At 48.5% G+C, this 21251-nt stretch overlaps 1 protein-coding gene and 1 long non-coding RNA gene across 2 annotated transcripts in view; one reads left to right on the forward strand and one right to left on the reverse strand.

Moving 5' to 3' along the window:
- The first annotated feature begins 204 nt into the window (after positions 1 to 204).
- Positions 205 to 21251, forward strand: part of MTMR12 (myotubularin related protein 12) — a 68075-nt gene continuing 47028 nt past the window's right edge. The window contains exon 1 of the mRNA XM_055554948.1: positions 205 to 437. Within this exon, the coding sequence (XP_055410923.1) occupies positions 270 to 437 (168 nt within the window). The 5' untranslated portion in view covers positions 205 to 269. The remainder of the gene's footprint in view (positions 438 to 21251) is intronic.
- Positions 16044 to 17868, reverse strand: LOC129633163 (uncharacterized). Its single transcript, XR_008704933.1, has 3 exons — positions 17702 to 17868; positions 16512 to 16561; positions 16044 to 16165 (listed from the first exon to the last, which is right to left on the reverse strand). It is a non-coding gene; the product is annotated as an uncharacterized LOC129633163 (long non-coding RNA).

The raw sequence follows: 21251 nt of genomic DNA on the forward strand, positions 1-21251 counted from the left end.
GGCGAGGCCGGCAGAGCATTTTGGCCAATCAGAGAACGCATAGGGGCGGGCTTGGCCGCAAGACGGTGGAATGGAGCCTATCTGAAGGCGACTATCCGCCAATCAGATCCTCCTGTCGCGAACGGAGGGGGCGTGGCCTCCGGCGGCGGGTTCCCTACGGCTTAGGCCCAACCGCGGAGGAGGTGGGGCCCGGGCGGGCCTGGGCGGGGCGAGCGGTGTCGGCGGCGGAGCCGGATGCGGGCGGTGCCGCGGCCGCGGCGGCCCTGGGGATGGGCGGAGCCCCGGCCGCCAGTGCTGGTGGCCGCTGCGAGCGGCCGCCTCTGCTCCCGCGCGTTGCTGCTACCCAGGGTGGCGGTATGCTGGGGAAAGGGGTAGTCGGCGGTGGCGGCGGCACCAAGGCGCCCAAGCCCTCCTTCGTGTCGTACGTGCGCCCCGAGGTGAGGGGGCGTCGCGCGGGCGGGGCGTCGTGCTGGAGTGGCCGGGGCGGGGGGCGCCGGGAGCCCCTTCCCTGCCTCCGGAGGGCCGCGAGCGCTTCCTGTCCGAGTGCCGGAGGGGAGCTGAGCGGGATGAGGGCCCAGGGACGCGATGGGACTCCCGGCGAGCCCGGGTGGGATTCCCCGACGCGGGCGGGCAGGTGCTCGAGTGCAGGGCCCACCTCACCGGGATACCAGGTGAAGGGGCCCTGGCCGGGAAGGTCCTGCGGCCCGGCTGGCTCCTGGCTACAGTTGAGGGGAGCTGGGGTTTGGGGCACCACGGGAGGGGAAGGGCTCGGGGTACTGACCACCCCCCGCCCCAACTCCGAGGACCTGCGTAGAACTTGCAATCCCGGCGGGTGGGTCTGCCCTGCTCTCGGAATTTCTCAGTGAGTCTGTAGAGCTTGCTTATCTCAGCTGCTTGCTTCTAAGAGTGCTATATGATGCCGCTGGCGGGATCCCGTGCCCTGCTTCCCGCTTCCCATCAGCTCTACTGGGAGAAAGTGGGGTCGGTCCCGGCCTCAATCAGTATCTGTCTCTTCCTTGTAAATTCCCCTCTGTCGCTTCTTCACCCTTTCATTTCACTCCTTCACCATAAGCCTTTCCACCTCCTGCTTTCCTCCTGGAGTTTTACTGTCAAGTTCATTCATTCATTCAGAAGATATTTTTTGAGCTCCTACTCAGGGCCAAACACTGTTCTAAACTGCTTGGGGTATACATCAGTAAACAGAATAAATATCCCTGTTCTCTGGGAGCTTATCTGAGGAGAGAGGAGTAAACAATCGGTAAAATAGATACAAGTAATTATATGGTATATTAGAAGTTGCAAGTGGGATAAGAGTAGGGATTGACTGATGGCCCATGGGGCAAAGAACCTGCCTGCCAATGCAGGAGACACAGGAGACGTGGGTATGATTCCTGGGATAGGAAGATGCCCTGGAGGAAGGCATGGTAACCCACTCCAGTATTCTTGCCTGGAGAATCTTGATGGACAGAGGAGCCTGGAGGGCTACAGTACTTAGGGTCGCAAAGAATTGAACATGACTGAGTGACTAACGCTTTTTTTTTTTTTTTTTTTCAATTATATGGTATATTAGAAGTTGAAAAGTATGGTGGGAAAAGAAAAGACCCCCTTTTCCTCCTTGCACATGGGGCATTTGAGCAAAGACTTGAAGGATGTTTGGGATCTGAGGATAGAGTCTGGAATGTTGGAGGGCCATCAAGGAAACCAGCCTTGCAGAATCCAGTGAGGGAGGGGGATGCCCGAGTCCCGGGAGAGGAAGTTAGGCTGCAGCTTGTAGGCCCCGCTGAGCTCCTGATCCAAATGCCTGATTAGGTGCATTTTCATTTTTGATTTCTGAAGGGTTTTTTTTCCCCTGCTCCTCTCTTAGCACATTAATCAGCAACGGGTGCGGAAGCATTGGCAAATTCCCGTGCTGTCTTCCCACCTCTGTAAAGCAGAGGCAGGTGGGCTGTGAGGAGAGGTCTTCATCAGGGAGTGCTTCTATAAAACCACCAGTGGCCTGAAGCCTTTGCATGTGTATCTTTAAATTCAAATGTGTGTCTTTTTTTCCAGTGCAGAGGACTCGTCTTATTTTTAGTCCTAATTTTAAAATAAAAACCACTTCCTCTGTAAATGCTTGATAAGGAGTCAGGGTCATCTTGAATATTCAGCAGGCTCCCCTTATAGTATGGAGGGTAAGTAATGTGGTCAGTTTCTCTTTGTGTCTTTTTGATTGAGCCTGGGTTGAAATGAAACTGATCTTTTAACCTTTCCTCTTTAGTGAGATTCGAATGCGAGTGGAAAGTCTTCTGAAATGTGGCCAGAGTTCAAGAATGTTCCAATTTTTTATCCACCAAGCACACATGTTGTAATTAGGCATATTTTCCCTCTTTGCCCACAGCTCCTGATATATTTCCTTTGAGGGATATTAGGGAAGGGGAGTGGGTCAACCCCAAAATAAGCCTGAAGTGGTCACATTTTTCAGATCCTTATAGTTGGCAGTTCTCTTTCCTCACAGTAAAATAATGCTATGTAGACATTATGCTTCTTTCTTGAAATCTGTCTCTAAAAATATTTTTTGACAGAGTATAAGGCTCTGACCTAAATTGTTGATGGGTTTTAGAAGATAAGGGAATGAAAGAGTGAGGAAGCAATTTGTCATTAAGTATAATCTAGCTTTTGCTAGCCATTACATTATGGGAAATACATGTGAGCAGTTTTGAGGTGTAGCTATGTGTCGCTGAGAGCCCTGGATCTGATAAACTTCTATTGGCTCACTTAATAGAAGTCCTTCTCTAGACTGTTGTTCTGCTGTTCCTATTCCTTTCCCTCATATCGAGTTCATCTTTAGTGCTTTTCATGTGTGTTCTCCCATCACTTCTTTGTATGGGGTTTGCTTTTGTTAGCTGGGAGGTCGCAATTTCTCACAGCTCTTTTTGCTGGTAGATCACTAAGCCACCAGAACAACCTTCAGGATGTAAGGTGCCTTATGGCCCCTGTGCCCAGTAATGAACTTGTTCTTGACTGATCAGATCTTGTAAGATTTAAAAGGATCTATATTCTGTATGCCAAAGAGGCTATCAAGAGTTAGCACTTTCTTTCAAAAGCAGAAGGCTTAACTGGGTAAAAGTATTTGCAGATGATGCTTTTACACATAATGACGTTTTTTTTTCTCTTGTGATCCGAAAGGGTTGGCATTGGATGGCCTAAAATGAGGGACAGGAGTTTACTTCCTCCGTTAACATTGGATCTCTGCCACAGGAACTTGGCTCTTCTGTCACTGATTCTCCTAAATCAGTGAACAAGCAAGTTAAAATCTTGAGCTGCAATTTAGGAACTTGGTCGCGTTTTGTAAACTCTGCCCAAAGGGTGGCACATCAATAAATTTGGTAAATAGGAAGTCGATGGTTTTGGAAGCTGAGGTGAACAGGAGGGAGAGAGCTGGGCTGGTCTTGGTGATACCCAATGGCTGGTACCTGAAAATGCCAGCACCTTCACCCCAGCATAGGCCCAGGCACAAGGTGCCTCTGTGCAGTGGAACCCTGGATGCTCAGCTCTGCTTCAGCAAGGTGGTAGCTTATAGTTTGGGTGCCAGCTCTTCTGTTCTTATACAGAAAACACCTGTTTGAATTATGGTGATTTCAGAAACCATTAGTGTTCATTGTAGAAAAATAAGACAGTGTAGATAAGCAAACATTTTTTTTAATGGAAAAATTGCAAGCTTATTAGTGACTTGCAGTGTATCCTGTCAGATGTGTGTGTAGGGCATATATATATATATATATATATATGTATTTTTTTTTACCAAAATGGGATTAATATTGCTGATCCCATTATTTTATAATCTGCCCATTTCACCAGAAATGTATATTGTAAATGTCTTTCCATGTCAGTTGTCAACTGTAACTTCTTTTTAAATTAGACCCCTTTTCCTCAACAGAGACGGACAGTGTGATGGGAGATGTTAGGTAGCACAAAGAGGCCAGGAAGGTAGTATGGTTTTAAAATGGTTTTCTGGTCAGTTACCTTCTCTGGTACCAAAGGACAACTGATTTCTTTAAGACTGTCAGTTCTCTGCTCAGTTATCTTGAAATTGTAAGCTCTGCTTTGGTAGTTCTTAGTGGAGAAGGCCACTGCACCCCACTCCAGTACTCTTGCCTGGAAAATCCCATGGATGGAGGAACCTTGTAGGCTGCAGTCCATGGGGTCACGAAGGGTCAGACACGACTGAGCGACTTCCATTTCACTTTCATGCATTGGAGAAGGCAGTGTCAACCCACTCCAGTGTTCTTGCCTGGAGAATCCCAGGGACGGTGGAGCCTGGTGGGCTGCCGTCTATGGGGTCGCACAGAGTCGGACACAACTGAAGTGACTTAGCAGCAGTGGTTAGAAATGCTTACTGCCTGTACCTGGCAGCTTGTATTAGTAAATAAAGCACCTCTGTGTGTGCGTGGTCAGTTGCTCCGTCATGTCCAACTGTGCGACCTCGTGGTCTGTAGCCCACCAGGCTCCTCAGTCCATGAATTCTCCAGGCAAGAATATTGGAGTGGGTAGCCATCCCTTCTCCAGGGGATCTTCCGACCCAGGGATCGAACCTGGGTCTCCCACACGGCAGGCGGATTCTTGACTGCTCAGCCACCAGGGAAACCCCATTAAATGGTTCCTAGGAGAAAGTTCTGATTTAATAAGAACAGGGTCTCTCATGATGAGAGAGTTGAATAAATGCCTCGGGGTGCTGTGTGTTGCCTTCTGAAACTAAGACCAGGAAGAATTCAGCTTTGAGAGTCTGCCCTACTTGTGCCCGTGTTCATGTGGTATGCCAAATATGGTTAAGATGTACTTTCTAGTTGAGTTTAGGTCAGTGTTTGACTTGAACGTACTAGTAATAGTCATTAGTTACTTAGTTGTGAATTTTTAGAGTTGGAAGAAAACATAGAGATGACCGAGTCTACCCGTGAACTCTTGGTCTGTTCTGCTGATGTGGAAATGAGGCCCTTAGGGTTACTTGTCCTGCCCACGGGCACAGTGCTTTTGTAGAGCAGGGTTAAGAGCTGTCTCCTGAGGCCAGTAGTGCCTGTGACTAAGCCAGACCCACAGGAGTTCAGGAAAGGTTTTACATAGATTTGAGGAGAACAGACAAGAGATGTGAAGACTGAGAAAAGTCCAAAAAATCCAGATTTAAGAGCCGATGCTTTTCGTTGATTCCCCCAGGGAGAAGAATACATCTGATTGCCTCTTCCTCACTTAGGGCTGTTTCTTTTGGTGGGGGGAAGTGAACCTGTGATCCTGTATGCTCCCCAGAGCTAGGACTGTGGGAATATATTAAAATTTAAAAAAAATTTCTATTGGTATTGATTAGGCACTTCTGTGTCCCAGAAACTCCTTATCTCATTTCATCCTCATCTGTTTTACACGGTGAGTACTATCGTGACCTCTCTTTTTTGTGTCCAGACGTGCAAAGTGAGACCCAGAGAGTACCTTGCTCAGGGTCACAGCTGGCAAGGGTTGGTGCCAGGATTTAAACTAGGGTGGTCGGACTCCAGGGCCATTCTCTTATCCCTCTGTTTGTGAATGCCGGGGATATCGTTAGTGAAGCATACTTATAGGCATGCCTGGTATTTGCACACGAGAGTGCCTTTTCCTGTTCTCTGGCAGCAGTTTCTTTCTTGGCTTTTGTTAGTTTGTCTACCAGGGGATCATGAGCAGATATGGGGCTCATTGGAGATACGATTAATTTGTTCAACAGGTACTTACTCAGCACCGGGTGGTGATTGGCACTGTTCTAGATGTTGGGGGTCCAGAACAGATGAAATGATTGAGATTATTTTTTGGTGGAACACGATGGTATTGGACTGCTAATACCAACTTTGATGACTTTGATGGGTCAATGACAAGAAGAGATTGGCTTATCCTAAAACAGACCTCCTTCCTCAGTTCTAGCAAGAAAGGAATACCTCTGAAAGCAAAATCTAGATCCATTAGTTTAAGATCTTGTGGAGAAGAACTCCATTCCCAGCTACTTTTTCTAAGGGCAGAATTTTCTCCTTGAGCTTCGAGATCATCGGTAGTGACTTCACAGGCTGTTAAAGGACATGAAGAGTTCTTCCTGAAACGACCACTTTCCTAGCTGTGGCTTTAGCCTGATGATCTGTCCAGAGCTTCCGCTTTTTCTCTGCTGCATGTGCTTCCTGCGGCATCTCCCTGGGTCCCTTCCAGCACCACACAGCTTCTGCAGACAGAGCACCAGAAGATGTCAGGAGGCTGATGTCAGGCAGTCCTGCCTGCAGCCAGCGACACGGTGGCCACTGCTACGGCCCCCGTGCAGCCACCACTCTTCTGCACCCTGCTTCTGTCTCTGATGTTAAAACCAGCCATGCTGTTAGAGTCTCAGGCCGTGGGACACCCATGCTTAGAAACTTAGACGTTCTGGATCCTTCTCTGCACAGGCTCAGCAGAATGTTTGCTGTCCTTTGACTACTTCCACAGGAAACCATCCTGTGTCGCAGTGTGCATCAGAGAGAACTCAGTTTTTAGGGGGTCAGAAAATTTTTTAATCACTATGAAAGTTGTATACCTTATTTTAATGATAAAGACAATATTGCCGACTTTGGAAGTTAGGAAAATGAAGCTACTCTTAATTATGCTACCCTAATAACCAAAGTGACTATTTCCATTTTTTCTTTTAGTATGTCCAGGCTTGGTCTGTGTCTTACACGGTTGCAAACACAATATGTCTAAAAATTTATAGCCTGCCCTGTGGTATCGTGTTTGAAGGTGGTACCACTGATTCCTGTCAGCAGAACAGAAACTCAAGAGCTGTTTTTCCAGCAGGGAGCCAGCCTCAGTTTTTCATGTGACGTCTTTTTTTTTTTTTTTTAATTATTTATTTATTTGCTTGCTTTTGGCTGCACTGGGTGTTCATCGCTGCACGTGGACTTTTCTCTAGTTGCGGCGAGTGGGGGCTACTCTCCAGGTGTGGTCCCAGGGCTTCTCATTGCAGTGGCTTCTCTTGTGGTGGAGCACAGGCTCTGGGGCACCTGGGCTTCAGTAGTTGTGGTGTGTGGGCTCAGCATTTGTGGTGCACGGCTTAGTCTCCCTGCAGCATGTGGGATCTGCCCAGACCAGGGATCGAACCCGTGTCCCCTGCACTGGCAGGTGGATTCTTAACTACTGGACCACCAGGGAAGTCCACACTTGTGACTTTTGATGTGCTTTTTTGGAGACCCCAAGGAGAACAGAGGGTTTGTAGTTTAATGAATCACTTAGAATCAGCCTCTTGAGGTAGATTGGGAGGTAGGATTGAATTGGAATAATTCTGCCGACCTCTAGTCTGCTGCTGCTTCGGAGGGAAGAAGAGAGGAGGTAGACGTGGAGAGGGACCCCAGGAGTGAGCAAACCTTTCCGAGAGCTGAAGGGCCACAGGGGCCTCCCCCTTCCCCTAGTCCCCTTTGCGCACCTGGGCGTCACTCTCCAGGGAAAGCAACCACTTGTCATTCCTCCGTCTTGATACCTATGCATGAGGCCAGTCCTTCCAAGCCTCAGTTGTATTTTTACTGGAGAAGTGGAAATAATGACATCTGTCTTATCTGATAGGTGTATGTGAACATTTATGCATCTGAACTGTGATTGTGCGCAGCGGGTGCTGCTTAGCAGCGAACTTGGCCTCTAGCCGGGTAACCTTCAGGAGAGGTGGGCTTTCATTGTTACTGTTATTCAGGAGCCCCCTGGAGGGTTCCAGAAAGTACTCAGTCATCAGTCTTAGAATTGAGAAATCTTTCCCTAACTAAGGTGTTAATGACAGTGGAGTGTTTCAGTCGTCGCAGTTGTCGCCGTGGCACCCTGCCCGGAAAGTTCTCTGTGTGCTAACTCTTTCTTAGAGTGTTTTTCACTATCTCTGAAAGTTTCTTTTCCTCTTTTCTTATTTCCTTTTTACTTTTGAGAATGCTTTGATTATATTTAAAATTCCAACCTAATGAGAACACTGAGTGGTCAGCTTTTTTTCATTGTTAACATTTGGCCTTTGACATTTTGCTGGATTCATTCTGTGGACTTATTTTTTCCTCTCTCCTCATTTCTGAGTCTCTCCATCATAGGCCACATTTTATGCATTTATCACATCTGGTCAATGATTTACCGAAGATATGAGTAAGGAAAATCAAATCACCTCTGGGAGTAATAATTCTCTTTATGTGCTCCAAAGGCAGTAGCCAGATCGTGTGCTGTTTTGACTTTAAATGATTCAGTCCTTGTACACCTAGCTGTTGGGCGGCCTTTCAGAGGAGTCTAAGCCCTCACTTGTTTGCTTTGTGGGGAGAGGGTGGCTTCAGCCAGGAGAAAAGCAGGGCTTGTGCGTGAAAGCACTGGCCGCAGGGGTGACATGTTTTGAAGTCTGCCTTTTCCCTGGTAACAGATTGTCAGCCCCTCTCAGGCAGTGATCCTGAACTGCTGGATTTGTTTGTTTGTTTGTTCTTGTTTTTGCTGAGAGGTTTTTTTTTTTTTTTTTTTAAGATTGCTGAGAATGCCTGTGATGGGAATGGTCCCAGTTTTTTAGATGAAAAATCTCACTCTTCCTTCCCCTTTCTCCATACATAAGATTGTATATCCCTGTTTTGCTTGAATCCCTTGAGATCTGCTTCCTGGTGTGACTTCCCCTCTGTGAGCCTCCCTTTGATCTTCATCTAACATTGGGTGCCCATCTTCCTGGCAGGCTTATTTTAAGCATGAGCAGAAACACCATGTACGCCCAAACAATAACTTGAATTGGGAGAATTATTGAGTGTTGCTACCATTTGCTAAGCACTGTGTTAGAATTAGGAATGAGAGAAAAAAGCAGTCTGTGCACTCAGGAGGCCCACATTCTGCCGGCGAGATGGCACGTCGACAGATGGCTGCAATGCACGGAGGTAGGTGCTGCCTGTTGACAAGGGAGGAGTGCATGACGCTCCCGGGCACGGAGGAGGGCCCGCTGCGGCCCCACGGCAGCATCTGGCCTCACTGGGAGGCTGCGTGGGACTTGGAAGGGGCAGTGTTGATATGGGTTCCGGTGTGGGGAGGAGGAGGCTGCAGGCAAGAGGGATAAGTTGGAAGACTCACAGGTGCGTGGGGACCAGGTGGTCGGACCGTCTGTCGTCATCTCTTATGTAAGGTGCATGCGGGCGTGTGAATGCGGCAGGTCTTAAAGAGTAGAATCCGGGGGTACCTCTGGGACCTGCAGTTTGTTCCGTTTTCTGTGGATGCTGCTGTACGGGTCAGCCTGGCTCTTGGTGAGCCTGTAGGCAGCTTCTTATTTGCCCCAGTTCCTCTTGCTCCAAGATCATGGAAGAGCTACTGCCCCAAGGCTTTCAGCTCCTTGCCAGCTCCTCTCCTGACCTGACATCTATACATAGCAGCCCTTAGGGGCTTCCCTGGTAGCTCAGGTGGTAAAGAATCTGCCTGCAATGCAGGAAACCCCGGTTCAATTCCTGGCTAGGGAAGATCCCCTGGAGAAGGGATAGGCTACCCACTCCAGTATTCCTGGGCTTCCCTGGTGGTTCAGACAGTAAAGAATCTGCCTGCAGTGTGTAAGACCTGGGTTCGATCTCTGGGTTGGGAAGATCCCCTGGAGGAGGGCATGACAACCCACTCCAGTATTCTTGCCTGGAGAATCCCCGTGGACACAGGAGCCTGATGAGCTACAGTTCATGGGGTCACAAAGAGTCAGACACAACTGAGTGACTAAGCACAGCGCAGCACAGCCCTGGAGGGGGACAAGGAGGGGGCACACAAAAGGCAGTGCCATGTGTTTCTGCAGCTGCTGTTGGTCCCATCAGTTAGCTTAAATGGTAAGACTTTGGTGGTCCCATGACCGCCCCCTGACCTCTTTCTCCTAGCGCTTGTGTACATTCCAGCACTGCCCTCCTCACTCTCGGTGTCATGAGAGGTTAGAGGCATGGCTTTGGAATTAGAGTTTTGCTACTCACTGTATGGATTTAGGCTGGGTATGTAAGTTCTCTAAGCCTCAGTTTCTTAGTCTGTATCTTGGGAATAAAGGTCGTAGTATCCAGCCCATACCTAATGTCGTTAGTCTCAAGTGAGGCCCTCCATGGAGAATTGCTAACACAGTACAACTTGGCTTGTAGTAAATGCTTGCTGTTGCTGCTGCTGCATCGCTTCAGTCGTGTCCGACTCTGTGCAACCCCGTAGACAGCAGCCCACCAGGCTCTGCCGTCCCTGGGATTCTCCAGGCAAGATCACTGGAGTGGGTTGCCATTTCCTTCTCCGAGTAAATGCTTAGGAAATGTTAACTGCCGTACTTGCTGTTAAGTCTTCATCCCAGAAGTCGCAGCTGTGTGTCTTCGTTCTCGTGTCCTTGTCTTTGGCCACTAGAGCAGGTCCCGATAACAGCTTGTGCTCCTTTTGAGCATCATTCTTTGTGCTCCCTCGCAGAGGCGTGAGTCTGGAGCTGGGGGCGCCGCCCCTCCTGCGGGTCCTGCCGTAGCCCATCTCCCTTCCAGCACGGTTTTCTTTCTCAGGAGCTGTTTCACGGATGCCCTCTCTGCCCTCCTATATCAGTAACTTCCCTTATCTCAGGGCTTCCAGGGGTACCTGGGGTTTGGGCAACATGTTAGGTCCTGGGACTTTGCCTCCAGTTCAGCTCCGCTTCCCTCCTTCCCAGCTGCTGCCAGCATCTCTCATTTCCTCAGTCCTGTGTGGTCCAGACCAAGCACCTCCTCTGATGCCCGGGACCACCAACCACAGCTGCTTACCTTACACAGGTTTTCCCACCTGCCACTGCTCCCTTTGGAACCCCCCTCCCCCAGACACCCCTCACATCATGGCCAGGCTTCTTTTAGACACCGCCTTGATGTGTCATTTTCCTATTTAAGGGTCTTTCATGCCCCCTGCCCCTTTCACTGGTCTGAACCTTAGCACCTTTCCCAGGCTCACCCAGATTCTGCCTGCTTCTGGTTTGTTGATAGAGCAATAGCTTGGATTCAGGAACCTTGGGCTGTGGCCATTTCTTATCTGAGTGTCCTCGAGGAAGCCCCTTCACCTCTTTGGGTCTCATTTCCTGGATTAGGCAAGTGTTTTTAAACATATTTTGTTCAAGGAGCTTTTTTTAAAAAAAAAAAAAAAAAACGAAAAAACACAGCATGATTCTTGAACAACTTTTTCAAAACCCACTGTCCCCAGTCCTGCTTTAGAGATTCAGATACGACCCCAGGGGGCAGGGGGAAGGGTGAATGTGAATGGTGGAGGGGTGGGGAGTGGGAGGGAGACCTGCAGGAGGAACCTGTAGTTTTTTTCAGTTCACTGGCATCTCTTCCTTCAGCCCCTCTTGAGAACTGCTGTTTCAGATGAAATCACAGAGGAAGCCCAGGAATAGAGACAGACCAGAAGAGAGAGGGTGTGAGAGGTGCAGTGTGAAGGCCCCCGAGGGCTCCTGTTCCTTCAGCCCCTTTGTGTTCCCAAGTCTTGCCTCATGACTGGCAGCCTCCCTTCTTCCTGTCCGTGGTACAGGCTGACTGTAGCTACGGGTTTTGATGGTGCCATCGAGCGTTTATTGTCTACCCCTTTGTGCTGTGTGTCTGTGGCTCTCATTTCCCCAACAGGACTGTAAGCCCCTCCAGGGCAGGGCTGTAGTGCCCACCACTCAGTGTGGCCTTGTGGAGCTCACGGTGGCTTCAGGGAAGGGTGAATGGACGGTGACTCAGGGCCGTCATGGGAGAGGGCCTCAGAAGGTCACTGGCAGGCCCTTCACTCAGGTCGTGTTTACCTCTCCTGCAGAGTGAGCTTTGGGGGCTGAGGTTGAGAACTATATGAGGAACTTCGGTGTGGTCACTGATTTGACTCTGGGTCTTTGTGCCCTAAGAGTCTGCTTTGGCAGGAGGTGTTTTGCCTAAAAATACTCGTTTTCACTGTCACTGTGGTGCTGACGTTGGTAGGCTGTTGACCTGCGTGGATGCCTGAAGCCCAGCTGTTGCCCACAATGTGTCTCGGGCCGCCCTTAGCTTCCTCAGGCAGCTCCTGAGCTCAGGCCCTGTCTGCTGGAATTGAGCCAGCTCTTTGGCGAGGTCAGATCTGTGGGTTTTGAGGCTTATGCTGCCCACGATCTCACCATTTCCTCTCTAGCTTGAGTTTCCTACCAGGGAGAATGTGATAAAGGGTTTGGATTATTTAAAGGCCTGGGGAGTGCCTGGTAAGAGTGATTCTTGCTAAGAAGCATGGTAAACCTTCCACTGCTGTGCAGTGGGTGATGAGCTGTCAAAACAGGTGAGGGCTTTACCGTGGATCATCTTGGCGAGCAGTTACTTTCTTCCTTCAAAAAAAATCTGAGATAAAGGGGACTAGCAGGAGATCTAAATGGGAGAGAAAGGATTTAGAATGATACATGAATGAGATAGTCTGGCTCAGCTGTTGTGGGGGTGGGGTGGGGGGCTGGTGTAAGGGCGCTGTGGGAGGTCGTTGCCTGTTTCCCCTGCCCTGGAGACTTGTCAGAGGCGAAGAGACGCTTGATGGTACTATTGTGTAATAAGAGAAAAGTTTGTCTGCTTAGGGCTGTGGGAAGAACGGGGTGATTGCGCTTGGGTAAAGGCACCTTTGGGTACCTGAACATATTCTAGAGTTGACTTTGGTGACAGTTGTACAATCCTGTGAGTGAACTGATGAACACCTCGATTTGTATACTTTAAATGGGTGAATTGTATGGTATGGGACTTATGTCTTAATAAGCTCTTATGGAATCACAGTTTATGAATCAGAAGGACCAAACTTAGGGTCTGAAGTCTTGAGTTCTGGCTTCACCACCTATTTAGCCCTCTGAGCCCAGGCACATCATCTAAACTCCTGGAGCTTCACTGGTTTTATCTGTGAAGTGAGGATGAAAATTCCTTATGGGATTGTTGTTAAGACAAATGACACAGGGCATGTGAAATAGGACATAGTAAAACCTCTGCTAATTACACATTTACATGTTTAAGTTAGTCTATTTTTGTGGATAATGGATGTTTAGCCTGAAATGCTCCTGAGAATTCCCTGCTCGCCCTATGAAGTGAACACTGCTTGTGGCTGAGAACTGATTTGCATGATGTGTAAAGAGCAGAGTCCTTAAAAACCAGGTCTCAAACTGCCTCATGTCTGTGGTCTGGGACCTTGAGTCCAGACAGAGAGCATCGGTTAGCCTCGTACTGGACGTCAGATGCTGACGTCGTGCTTTATTGTAACAGACATTGTTGCTTGTCTCCACCTGCCAAGGCAGCGTACTGTTAGTAGAGTCGAGCTGTGGTCAGCGGCAAAGCTGGTACCTGGTCAGGCTGACTCGGCAGGGTGCAGAGTCGTCTGTCCAGGAATCGGGGGCCAGCAGCCTTGGAAATCGGCTCCAGGAAACAAATCCTAATTTGATTTCTCCAGCTTCCTAGACCTCAACAGTAGGTAGACTCACTCAGTCTCTAAACTTCCATCCTTAGTGATCAGGCTTCCGATTCAGAGTGTTTTTGAATATGCCCCTACCCTACCGATGAAACTGGAGTGTGTTTCAGGCAGCCAGCTAAGGGAGTGGTGTGAGGAAAGGTCAGTAATACTTGCCACTGATCACAAACTTAGGTGGTAGTTTTTATTTATTTATTCTTAAGCTTTAAAATTAAAAAAAAAATTCTTTTCGTTTGAAGCATAGTCAGTGTACAATATTATGGAAGTTGGACCTCCCAGGTGGTTCAGTGGTGAAGAATCTTCCTGCCAGTGGAGAAGACATGGGTTCGATCCCTGGGTCGGGAAGATCCTGGAGAAGGAAATGGCAACCCCCTCCAGTATTCTTGCCTGGAAAATTCCATGGACAGGGGAATCTGGCAGGCTACAGTTCATGGACTTGCAAAGAGTGGGACATGACTGAGTGACTAAGCACACATACACATTATGTAAGTTATAGGTGGCCAGCAGTGATTCACAGTATTAGGTAGTCAATTTGGATAGAATTGTGTCAAGAACTGTGTTTAGGATTAAAGAATATTACCAGGATCAAGAATTGTTTTTCTCTTTCTATTTTGTTATGCATGCTTTCAGTAGACTTTTATTGGCATTTTGGTATCTAGGAGCATAAAAGTTGTTGAGGCTAAAAATACTAAAAGTACAGCTCCAGCCCCCACTTAGCATCACTCGTTGCAGAGATAGACAAGGAAAGAGACTATTGCAGTATAAGAAAGGTTTGCAGAGGACTTGAACTATGTGGCAGTGGGTTGGATGGCGAATTGGCTGGGTGGGACTGGCGAGGGGGGATGACGGGCCCTGTGGGTGTGGGGGCGGGGTAGAGGCAGTGCGAGGGTAATCAGAAGTGGGCAAGGTACACCCGATGGTGGCTGGGGTAAGTGCTGCAGCCAGGGCCGACGACGGGCGAGGATGGCTTCTGGAGCTGTTAAGAAAGCAGAGCAGACAGAAATACAAGAAGCAAGGGTGAGCTGAGAATGACTGCCGGGTGGATGCAGGGCTGGAGTCCAGAGGATGGCAGGTTCAGGGAGGGATAGGGGAAGGGATGAGCTGACTTGGAAATGGGAATTTGGAGGGTCTGAGGGCCATTCCAGCGCGAGTGGCCGGGAGGCTGTCTGGGGTCCAGATCCAGATCCCTGAAGAGGAGTCTGGAGTGCAGGTCCGTTTGAGGGGAGGAGGGCCATCAGCATGTGTTGCTGGAGAGTTTCCCCAAGGAGCAGAGGTCCTATGAGGAGATGCCCAGGAGGGAGATGAGGAAGAGCAGCCAGACAGCAGGTCGGTTGTTTGGCCCGGAACTCATTTCTGCTGATTCTCAGGTCTCAGCCTAATTGACACTTCCCGAGCGTAGCGGTCTTTTCTGGCCTCACCTCCGCATGTGGTTAGGTCTCGGTGCCGAGTCCCCGCTGTGGCCTGCCCGCCCCCGCCCCCGGCGTAGCCCTGCACACGTCACTGTTGCCCCCGCTGCGGTCGCACCCCGTGCGCTCTGGGGAGGGTGGGGCTGTGCGTTGTGTTCACCCCTGCATTTGCTGTGCTGGTACAGCAGGTGCTTAAGAAAGGATAGTGCAGTCGGTGAAAGAGCGTCTGAAAGGCAGGGGAGGAGACAGTGTTGCTGGGGAGGATGTGGTTGGCGGGCAGGCCCAGGATTGTTGCAGCTAAGGGCACAGCGCTGGGCAGGCAGGCCCAGGCTCAGGTCTCGCTTCACTTACCCTTGGTCAGCCTCGATTTCCTCCTCTCTAAAACGGGAGCAGTAATGTCAGTCAAGAGTGGAGAGGATTAAGTGAGATGACGTGTAAAAAGAGAACCTTCTGTTGGTGTCTAATATTAATATGTTACTGGCTTTCCAGGTGGCACAAGTGGTAAAGAACCCACCTGCCAATGTAGGAGATGTAAGACACACAGATTCCATCCCTGGATTGAGAAGATTCCCCTGGAGGACGGCATGGCAACCCACTCCAGTATTCTTGCCTGGAGAATCCCCATGGACAGAGGAGCCTGGGAGGCTACAGTCCTTGGGGTCACAAAGAGTCAGACATGACGGAAGTGACTTAGCATAATGAATGAATATTTATAGCCCTGATTCCCTAGTTTTCCAGTTATTTTTTTTTTTTTTAATGTGTCTGTCTAAATGTCTTGAATGCTGAAGTCAGTTCTCCATCTTTTATCCTGGGTGTTTGGTGGTTAGCCTACCTGGAAGCTGGTGGTTGGAATCAGTCAGTATCCATTGGAGGCGGGTCCACCTTGCGGCTCTGAGGAACCAGACACACAGCTTGAGTGTTGACTCACTGGTTTCGCTCCGCAGGCTCACTGCAGCCCTGTGATCTGTGCCACTCCTTCTCAGAGACGAAAGTCTGAGCGATCAGGTGGACGCCTTTTAAATACTCGACCAGTTGCACAACGAGGCAGATGTACTTAGTGCCACTGAACAGTGCAGTTGAATATAGTTAAAATATTATGTTTTATATTATGTGACTGTTGCCACAATTAAAAAAAGGAAAAGGAATCCATGCTGGGCCAGCTGTGTGAGGTGGGTCCCAGTGGGCGTGTCTCCTTTGGGCCGCAAGCTTGCTGGAGAATGGGTGCAGTTCTCACATCTTGTCTGGCACACAAGTGGCCAGAATGGGAGTGCCTCTGGCTCAGCGCGGGGCGGAGTTCCTAGGCCATGTCGGGGCAGCAAGTCCTGGGAACTGTTGATTGTCCAAGCGCAGCAGGAACAGAGGTAGCTCCTTTTGATCTGTGGGGTAAAATGTACGGAAGCTGGAAGACCTGCTGTTTATGCCCTTATCCCCTTTTAAAACCAACAAACAAAGGTAGCCATAGCATTGGGGTAAATATTGAAATAAGTAATTAACAAAAAACCCCCAACCTTGATCCCACCCCTCTGGCATAACTGCCCTCCCTCCGTTTATTTCAAGCTGCTGTTCTGACTGAATGCAGGCCTCTAGGATTCCCGGGTTTGAAGACTTGGATGCTCTGTGACCAGCGCCAGCTGGCAGTCTCTGCTACTCTCTTGTGGTAATAGCAAGCTCTGTCAAAACCCCGAGAGGTGCTGCACAAACCACAGGGGCCTTGGTTAATACCCCATTTGTTGAAAATCTGCATCACTTTCCAATTGAGTTCCTTTTCGGGCCTGTGGCAGAGAAAAAAGTCTGTCAGCATAACTAGTAGAACCAGTTCTGCTTGATTGTTAAAAGAACTGTACTTTCCCAACCTTCTTTTCTTATACATTGAACATGATACGCAATTGGGGTCAGTAAGGGATTTTATCCCACGTGTCCAGCTCCGGAAATAAGACTGTGGCCATTTGCTAATAAGGCAGCTGGGCAGGGAGTGTCACAGTTGAAGGGCAGAAGGAGCAGAGGGTTAAGGGGGAGCCCAGGGCCCTTTGCTGAAACCAGGTGACAGTTAAGAAGCTCCCACTGCTCCAAAGAAGAGGGAGAGGGTAGAAGCAGCCGTCCCTGGGCGCTGGTTGAATTGCCTGTGAGATCCTGGGAGGACACCGAGTCCATCCATGGTGGCTGCTGCCCTGCCTCTCTCACTGGACAGGCTTCACGACTTTCAGTCTTTCTGGATGAATGTCATATGTGTGACAGTCTACAATGGAATGTTCTTTCCAGTAACATGAGAGCATTTGGTGATGCCGCCTGTGTTAATGCCCAAGCCTAGATATTGTCTCTTAATCTTCCAAATGTTTCTCTGTACCCCACTGGAGTGGTTTAAAAACCTCTTATTACTTAAAGTCATTATTAACTAAATTACTCAGTGAAATCTTTTGAGCACTAACTGTTTGCAAGGCCTGTGCTGGGGCTTCCCAGGCAGCATTAGTGGTAACAAACCCGCCTGGCAATACAGGAGACATAAGAGCCATGGGTTTGATCCCTGGGTAAGGAAGATCTGCTGGAAGAGGGCATGGCAACCCACTCCAGTATTCTTGTCTGGAGAATGCCATGGACAGAGGACCCTGGTGGGCTACAGTCCATGGGGTCACAAGGAGTCAGACACGACTGAAGCGACTTAGCACTCACACACACATGGACACACACTGGACTCGGGCAGTATGGTGAACAGAAAAACAGAGAGCCTGCCCTCAAAGAGTTTATAAACTGATGGGGAGATAGACTTAAATAGTTACATAAACAAATGTGATACTGCAATTGTGACAAGTGCTAAGAGGGAAAGATACAGAGGGCTTAAAGAACCTGATGGCAGAGAAGGCTTCCCAGAGGAAAAGACCCTTGTCCTGAGGTCTGATGGGTACACAGAAACTCACAGGGCAGAGAGGAGAAGCATTCCACGCAGGGGCTTGGACTCAAGGCAGGAAGGAGCTTGGCAGGTACGAGAGGCTGACGGAAGGCCGGTGTGGCCGACGTGCAGACTGAGGAGGAGGGCGTGGGAGACCAGGCTGGACAGGGAGGCAGGGACCAGGCTGTGCAGGACCTGGCGAGCTCTGTCAGGTCGTTGTCCTTCTCCCACCGGTCACCCAGAGCGGGCTGTGTCCTGAGGGGCCACTGCCCCTCCAGGGCGGGCAGTGGGTGCCAGAGGGGCAGATGCAGGCTGAGCAGTTGGAAAGCTGCTGCACTGGTCCACGTGGGCGACGATGAGAGCCTGGACTAGGCTGGTCCTGGTGGAGGTGAGAGAGGAGCGTGGGCTCTGGGTGTCTGTAATAGGCAGTACCCATAGGATTTGGTCAAAGACTGGATACCAAGGGTGAAGGGGAAGGAAGTGTAAAGGGGACTCCTAGATGACATTCTTCTGAAGGGAAGCACAGGGTAGCCCAGACCATACTGTGTTATTTGCCTTGGGGCCTTTCCTGGAGTGTGGGACCGCACAAGGTTCTCACGGAACTCTCGAGGGTTGGTTGGAGTGACAGAGACCTAGGCCTTGGAGGATGGAGTGGAGTAAGTCGTAAGAGGTGAGCTCTCGGGTGGTGTTGAGGAAGCCCCTGAGTTCTTCCCCACACAGCGGCCATTACTCCTGGGGTAGATGTATTTTTTTTTTCCTTTCAGCCTCTTTCCCTCTCCACAACAATTTGAGGCTTTTCCTGGGGCTTCCCAGGTGGCTCAGATGGTAAAGAATCTGCCTGCAATATGGGAGACCCAACTTCGATCCCTGAGTCAGAAGATCCCATGGAGAAGGGGATGGCTACCCACTCCAATATCCTTGCCTGGAAAATCCCACAGACAGAGGCTACACTCCATGGGGTCGCAAAGAATCAGACACGACTGAACAACGACACTGTGGGTTCTTTCAGTGATGCTTGTCTAGCAGATGCATTAGTGATCTTCCTGTGCTGTTTTCCTTTTTTCCCTTCATCTCACAGAAGAAGTAATGTGGCCTCGTGTAAGAACGCAAGTTGAGCCAGCTGTCAGGTTTGACTTCCACCTGTACCACATGCTAGCTGAGTGTCTTCACCTGCAGAATGGAGGGGAGAGTGGGTATAAGAGCCCTTCCTCAAGGCTTGCTGTGAGGATTAAATGAGTTAATAAGTATAAAGCCCTTTAAACAGTGCCTGGTACATAAGGCTCTAGAAATGTTTGTTACTGTTATTCACCTCTCAGCCTCCGTGAGGGCTGGCCCTTGAGGGTAGCCGCTTTGACGTTCATAGAGTGCACACTTGTGATTTCTGCAGTTCACCAGCAACCCCTGAGTCACGATGGAGTAATTTGTGATGTCAGTAAGGAAGAGATTGTATTTTCTCATCCAGTTGTAAAGGTCAAGTTGGATAGCCTTTAATCACTTGCCCAGTAAATTTGCCGATGAAGACAGCAGCTTATTACGCATTGAGAACTCAGCTTGGTCAGTAGGAGGATGTACACGTGGGAATTTCATTGTGTCCATAACCCTTGGCGCATCCAGACGTGGGCTGTGCCTTATTGTTAACCGCTTCCCCTCTTCTCCATTTAGCTATGCTCATTCCCCCAGAATCAGCAACAGCAGATGTTACACCTCTTGTTTCTCAAAAAAAGAGAAAACACTTTGAAATATTAAAATATTATCTCCATATTTGTTAGTTCTTTCTGTGTTTTTCTTATGGGGTCCAAAAAAAAAAATACTATAAAAATATGTAAGCAAAAGAGCTATTAAGACGTGAGAACTCTCCATTCTGTGTTCCCTGCCTTCTCCCCAACCTGTACAGGTGGCTTCCCAGAGAAAAGGGAGAATTTCACTTTTTTTCTAAGGGGAGGGTTTCCTTTTCATTCCTGTTTACACACCCTGATTTATTGGAGTCCCCTAGATAATTTCTCTTTTCAGGACTGGTGTATATTTTGATTTCAGGGGTGAAGGGGAGGTTGGTGATGATGGTGCTTATTTATACTGTTTTTGAAGTGATAAACAGAGACAGATTAGATATTAGTGATATAGATATTAGATAGTAGTGATATTAGTCTGCAGTATGGCTCTTTAAATTCCAGTACAAAAGTGCTTATATAAGTTTTTATTCTCAATTTGTCACCAACTTTCAGTAGCTTGTGTGTGTGTGTGTGTATGTGTATGTGTGTGTGATCTTAGTTCCCTTATCAGGGATCAAACCCAGGCCCGCGACAGTGAAAGTATCAAGTCTTAACCACTGGACCACTAGGGAATTCTCAGTTTAACCTGCTTTGAATAAACTCAGCAGTTGAGAAAACTTTCCTTTGGTCGCGGTGCCTGAGCAGTCTCTTCCTCGGATGTGGTGTTTTCTTAAGGATGCTATTAGTTTGCTCTTTTGGTCTTGTAAGTGGGTTCAGAATACTTTCTATTGCAGAAGAAAAGACACCAAATGACCAGACCTAACTCACTGTAGAAAACAAGTCCTATTAATAGAAAAAGGCCGTTTCTTTTTCCATGACTTCAGATAGTCCTGTGTAGTCAAAGTCTAATGGAATTAGGACCAGTCTGGGTGTTGCTAATTGCAGGAGTTTTCTGATCCCCAGAAAAAAGAATTGAGAAGTCTCCTGAGTGGAGTCAGTTTCGTTTAACGTGGGAAACAGAATTGACAAGAGGAGCAGAAGTTATTCTGCTCATGCAGAATCTTAAATAATTGCAGCTCTTAAGTAGTATGTTGAAACCTTTATTTAATTATCAGAGGAAAGGGAGAGAAAAAGACAGGAATCAAGGAGGACAGATTCTGCCCAGTCCGATAGTTGTAACAAATCTCGTTTGCTGAATACGTATGCCATGCGTTTACACCCGCTTCTGCTCATAACCTCATAGTCGGCAGTGTTGTTTCCATTCACACAGGAGGAAGCCAAGCTCAGTCAGGTTAAATGGCAAGCCCAAATTCATGTCTGCAGGTACCAGAGCTGGGTTTGGACTGTTGCCTCAAGTCTGTATTACTTGTTTTCAATACGTGCACAGAGAGAAGTTTGGAGAAACGGGGGAAAGACAAAGCTTAAATTCTTAGTACTATGCTGTTTTAAAAATACAACTCTGCTTTTAAAAAAAAAAAGGTAAATTTCGTTCTGAGATACACATGGATTACCACCTAATATGTAGCCACAAATGCATCTTCTCCCTCCGATTTTCTATTTTAGCGGAGAAAACAGAGTATTAAGTGTCCATTTTAGAGCAGTGGAGCAACTTGGAGGAAATAAAAATGTTTGTATTATGTCTTTTTAGCGCTTGGTGCCAGATGTGATCGAAAGAAATTGTGTTTTGGAACCTTTAGGGATGTTATGTTGCCTCTTGGAATTTGCCCTTCTGCCTGGATGAAATTAAACTGAGAATAACAACTTTGGTTTTTGACTCAGAGCCCTTGTAAGCAGTGAAGGGTTGACGTGAACATTTACAAGCATCTGGCTTAGGAGAGCTTCACGGTAGACACCCCTGCCCCATTCTTT

This window comes from Bubalus kerabau, chromosome 18 (genome assembly GCF_029407905.1).
Source record: "Bubalus kerabau isolate K-KA32 ecotype Philippines breed swamp buffalo chromosome 18, PCC_UOA_SB_1v2, whole genome shotgun sequence".
Classification (NCBI taxonomy): Eukaryota; Metazoa; Chordata; class Mammalia; order Artiodactyla; family Bovidae; genus Bubalus; species Bubalus kerabau.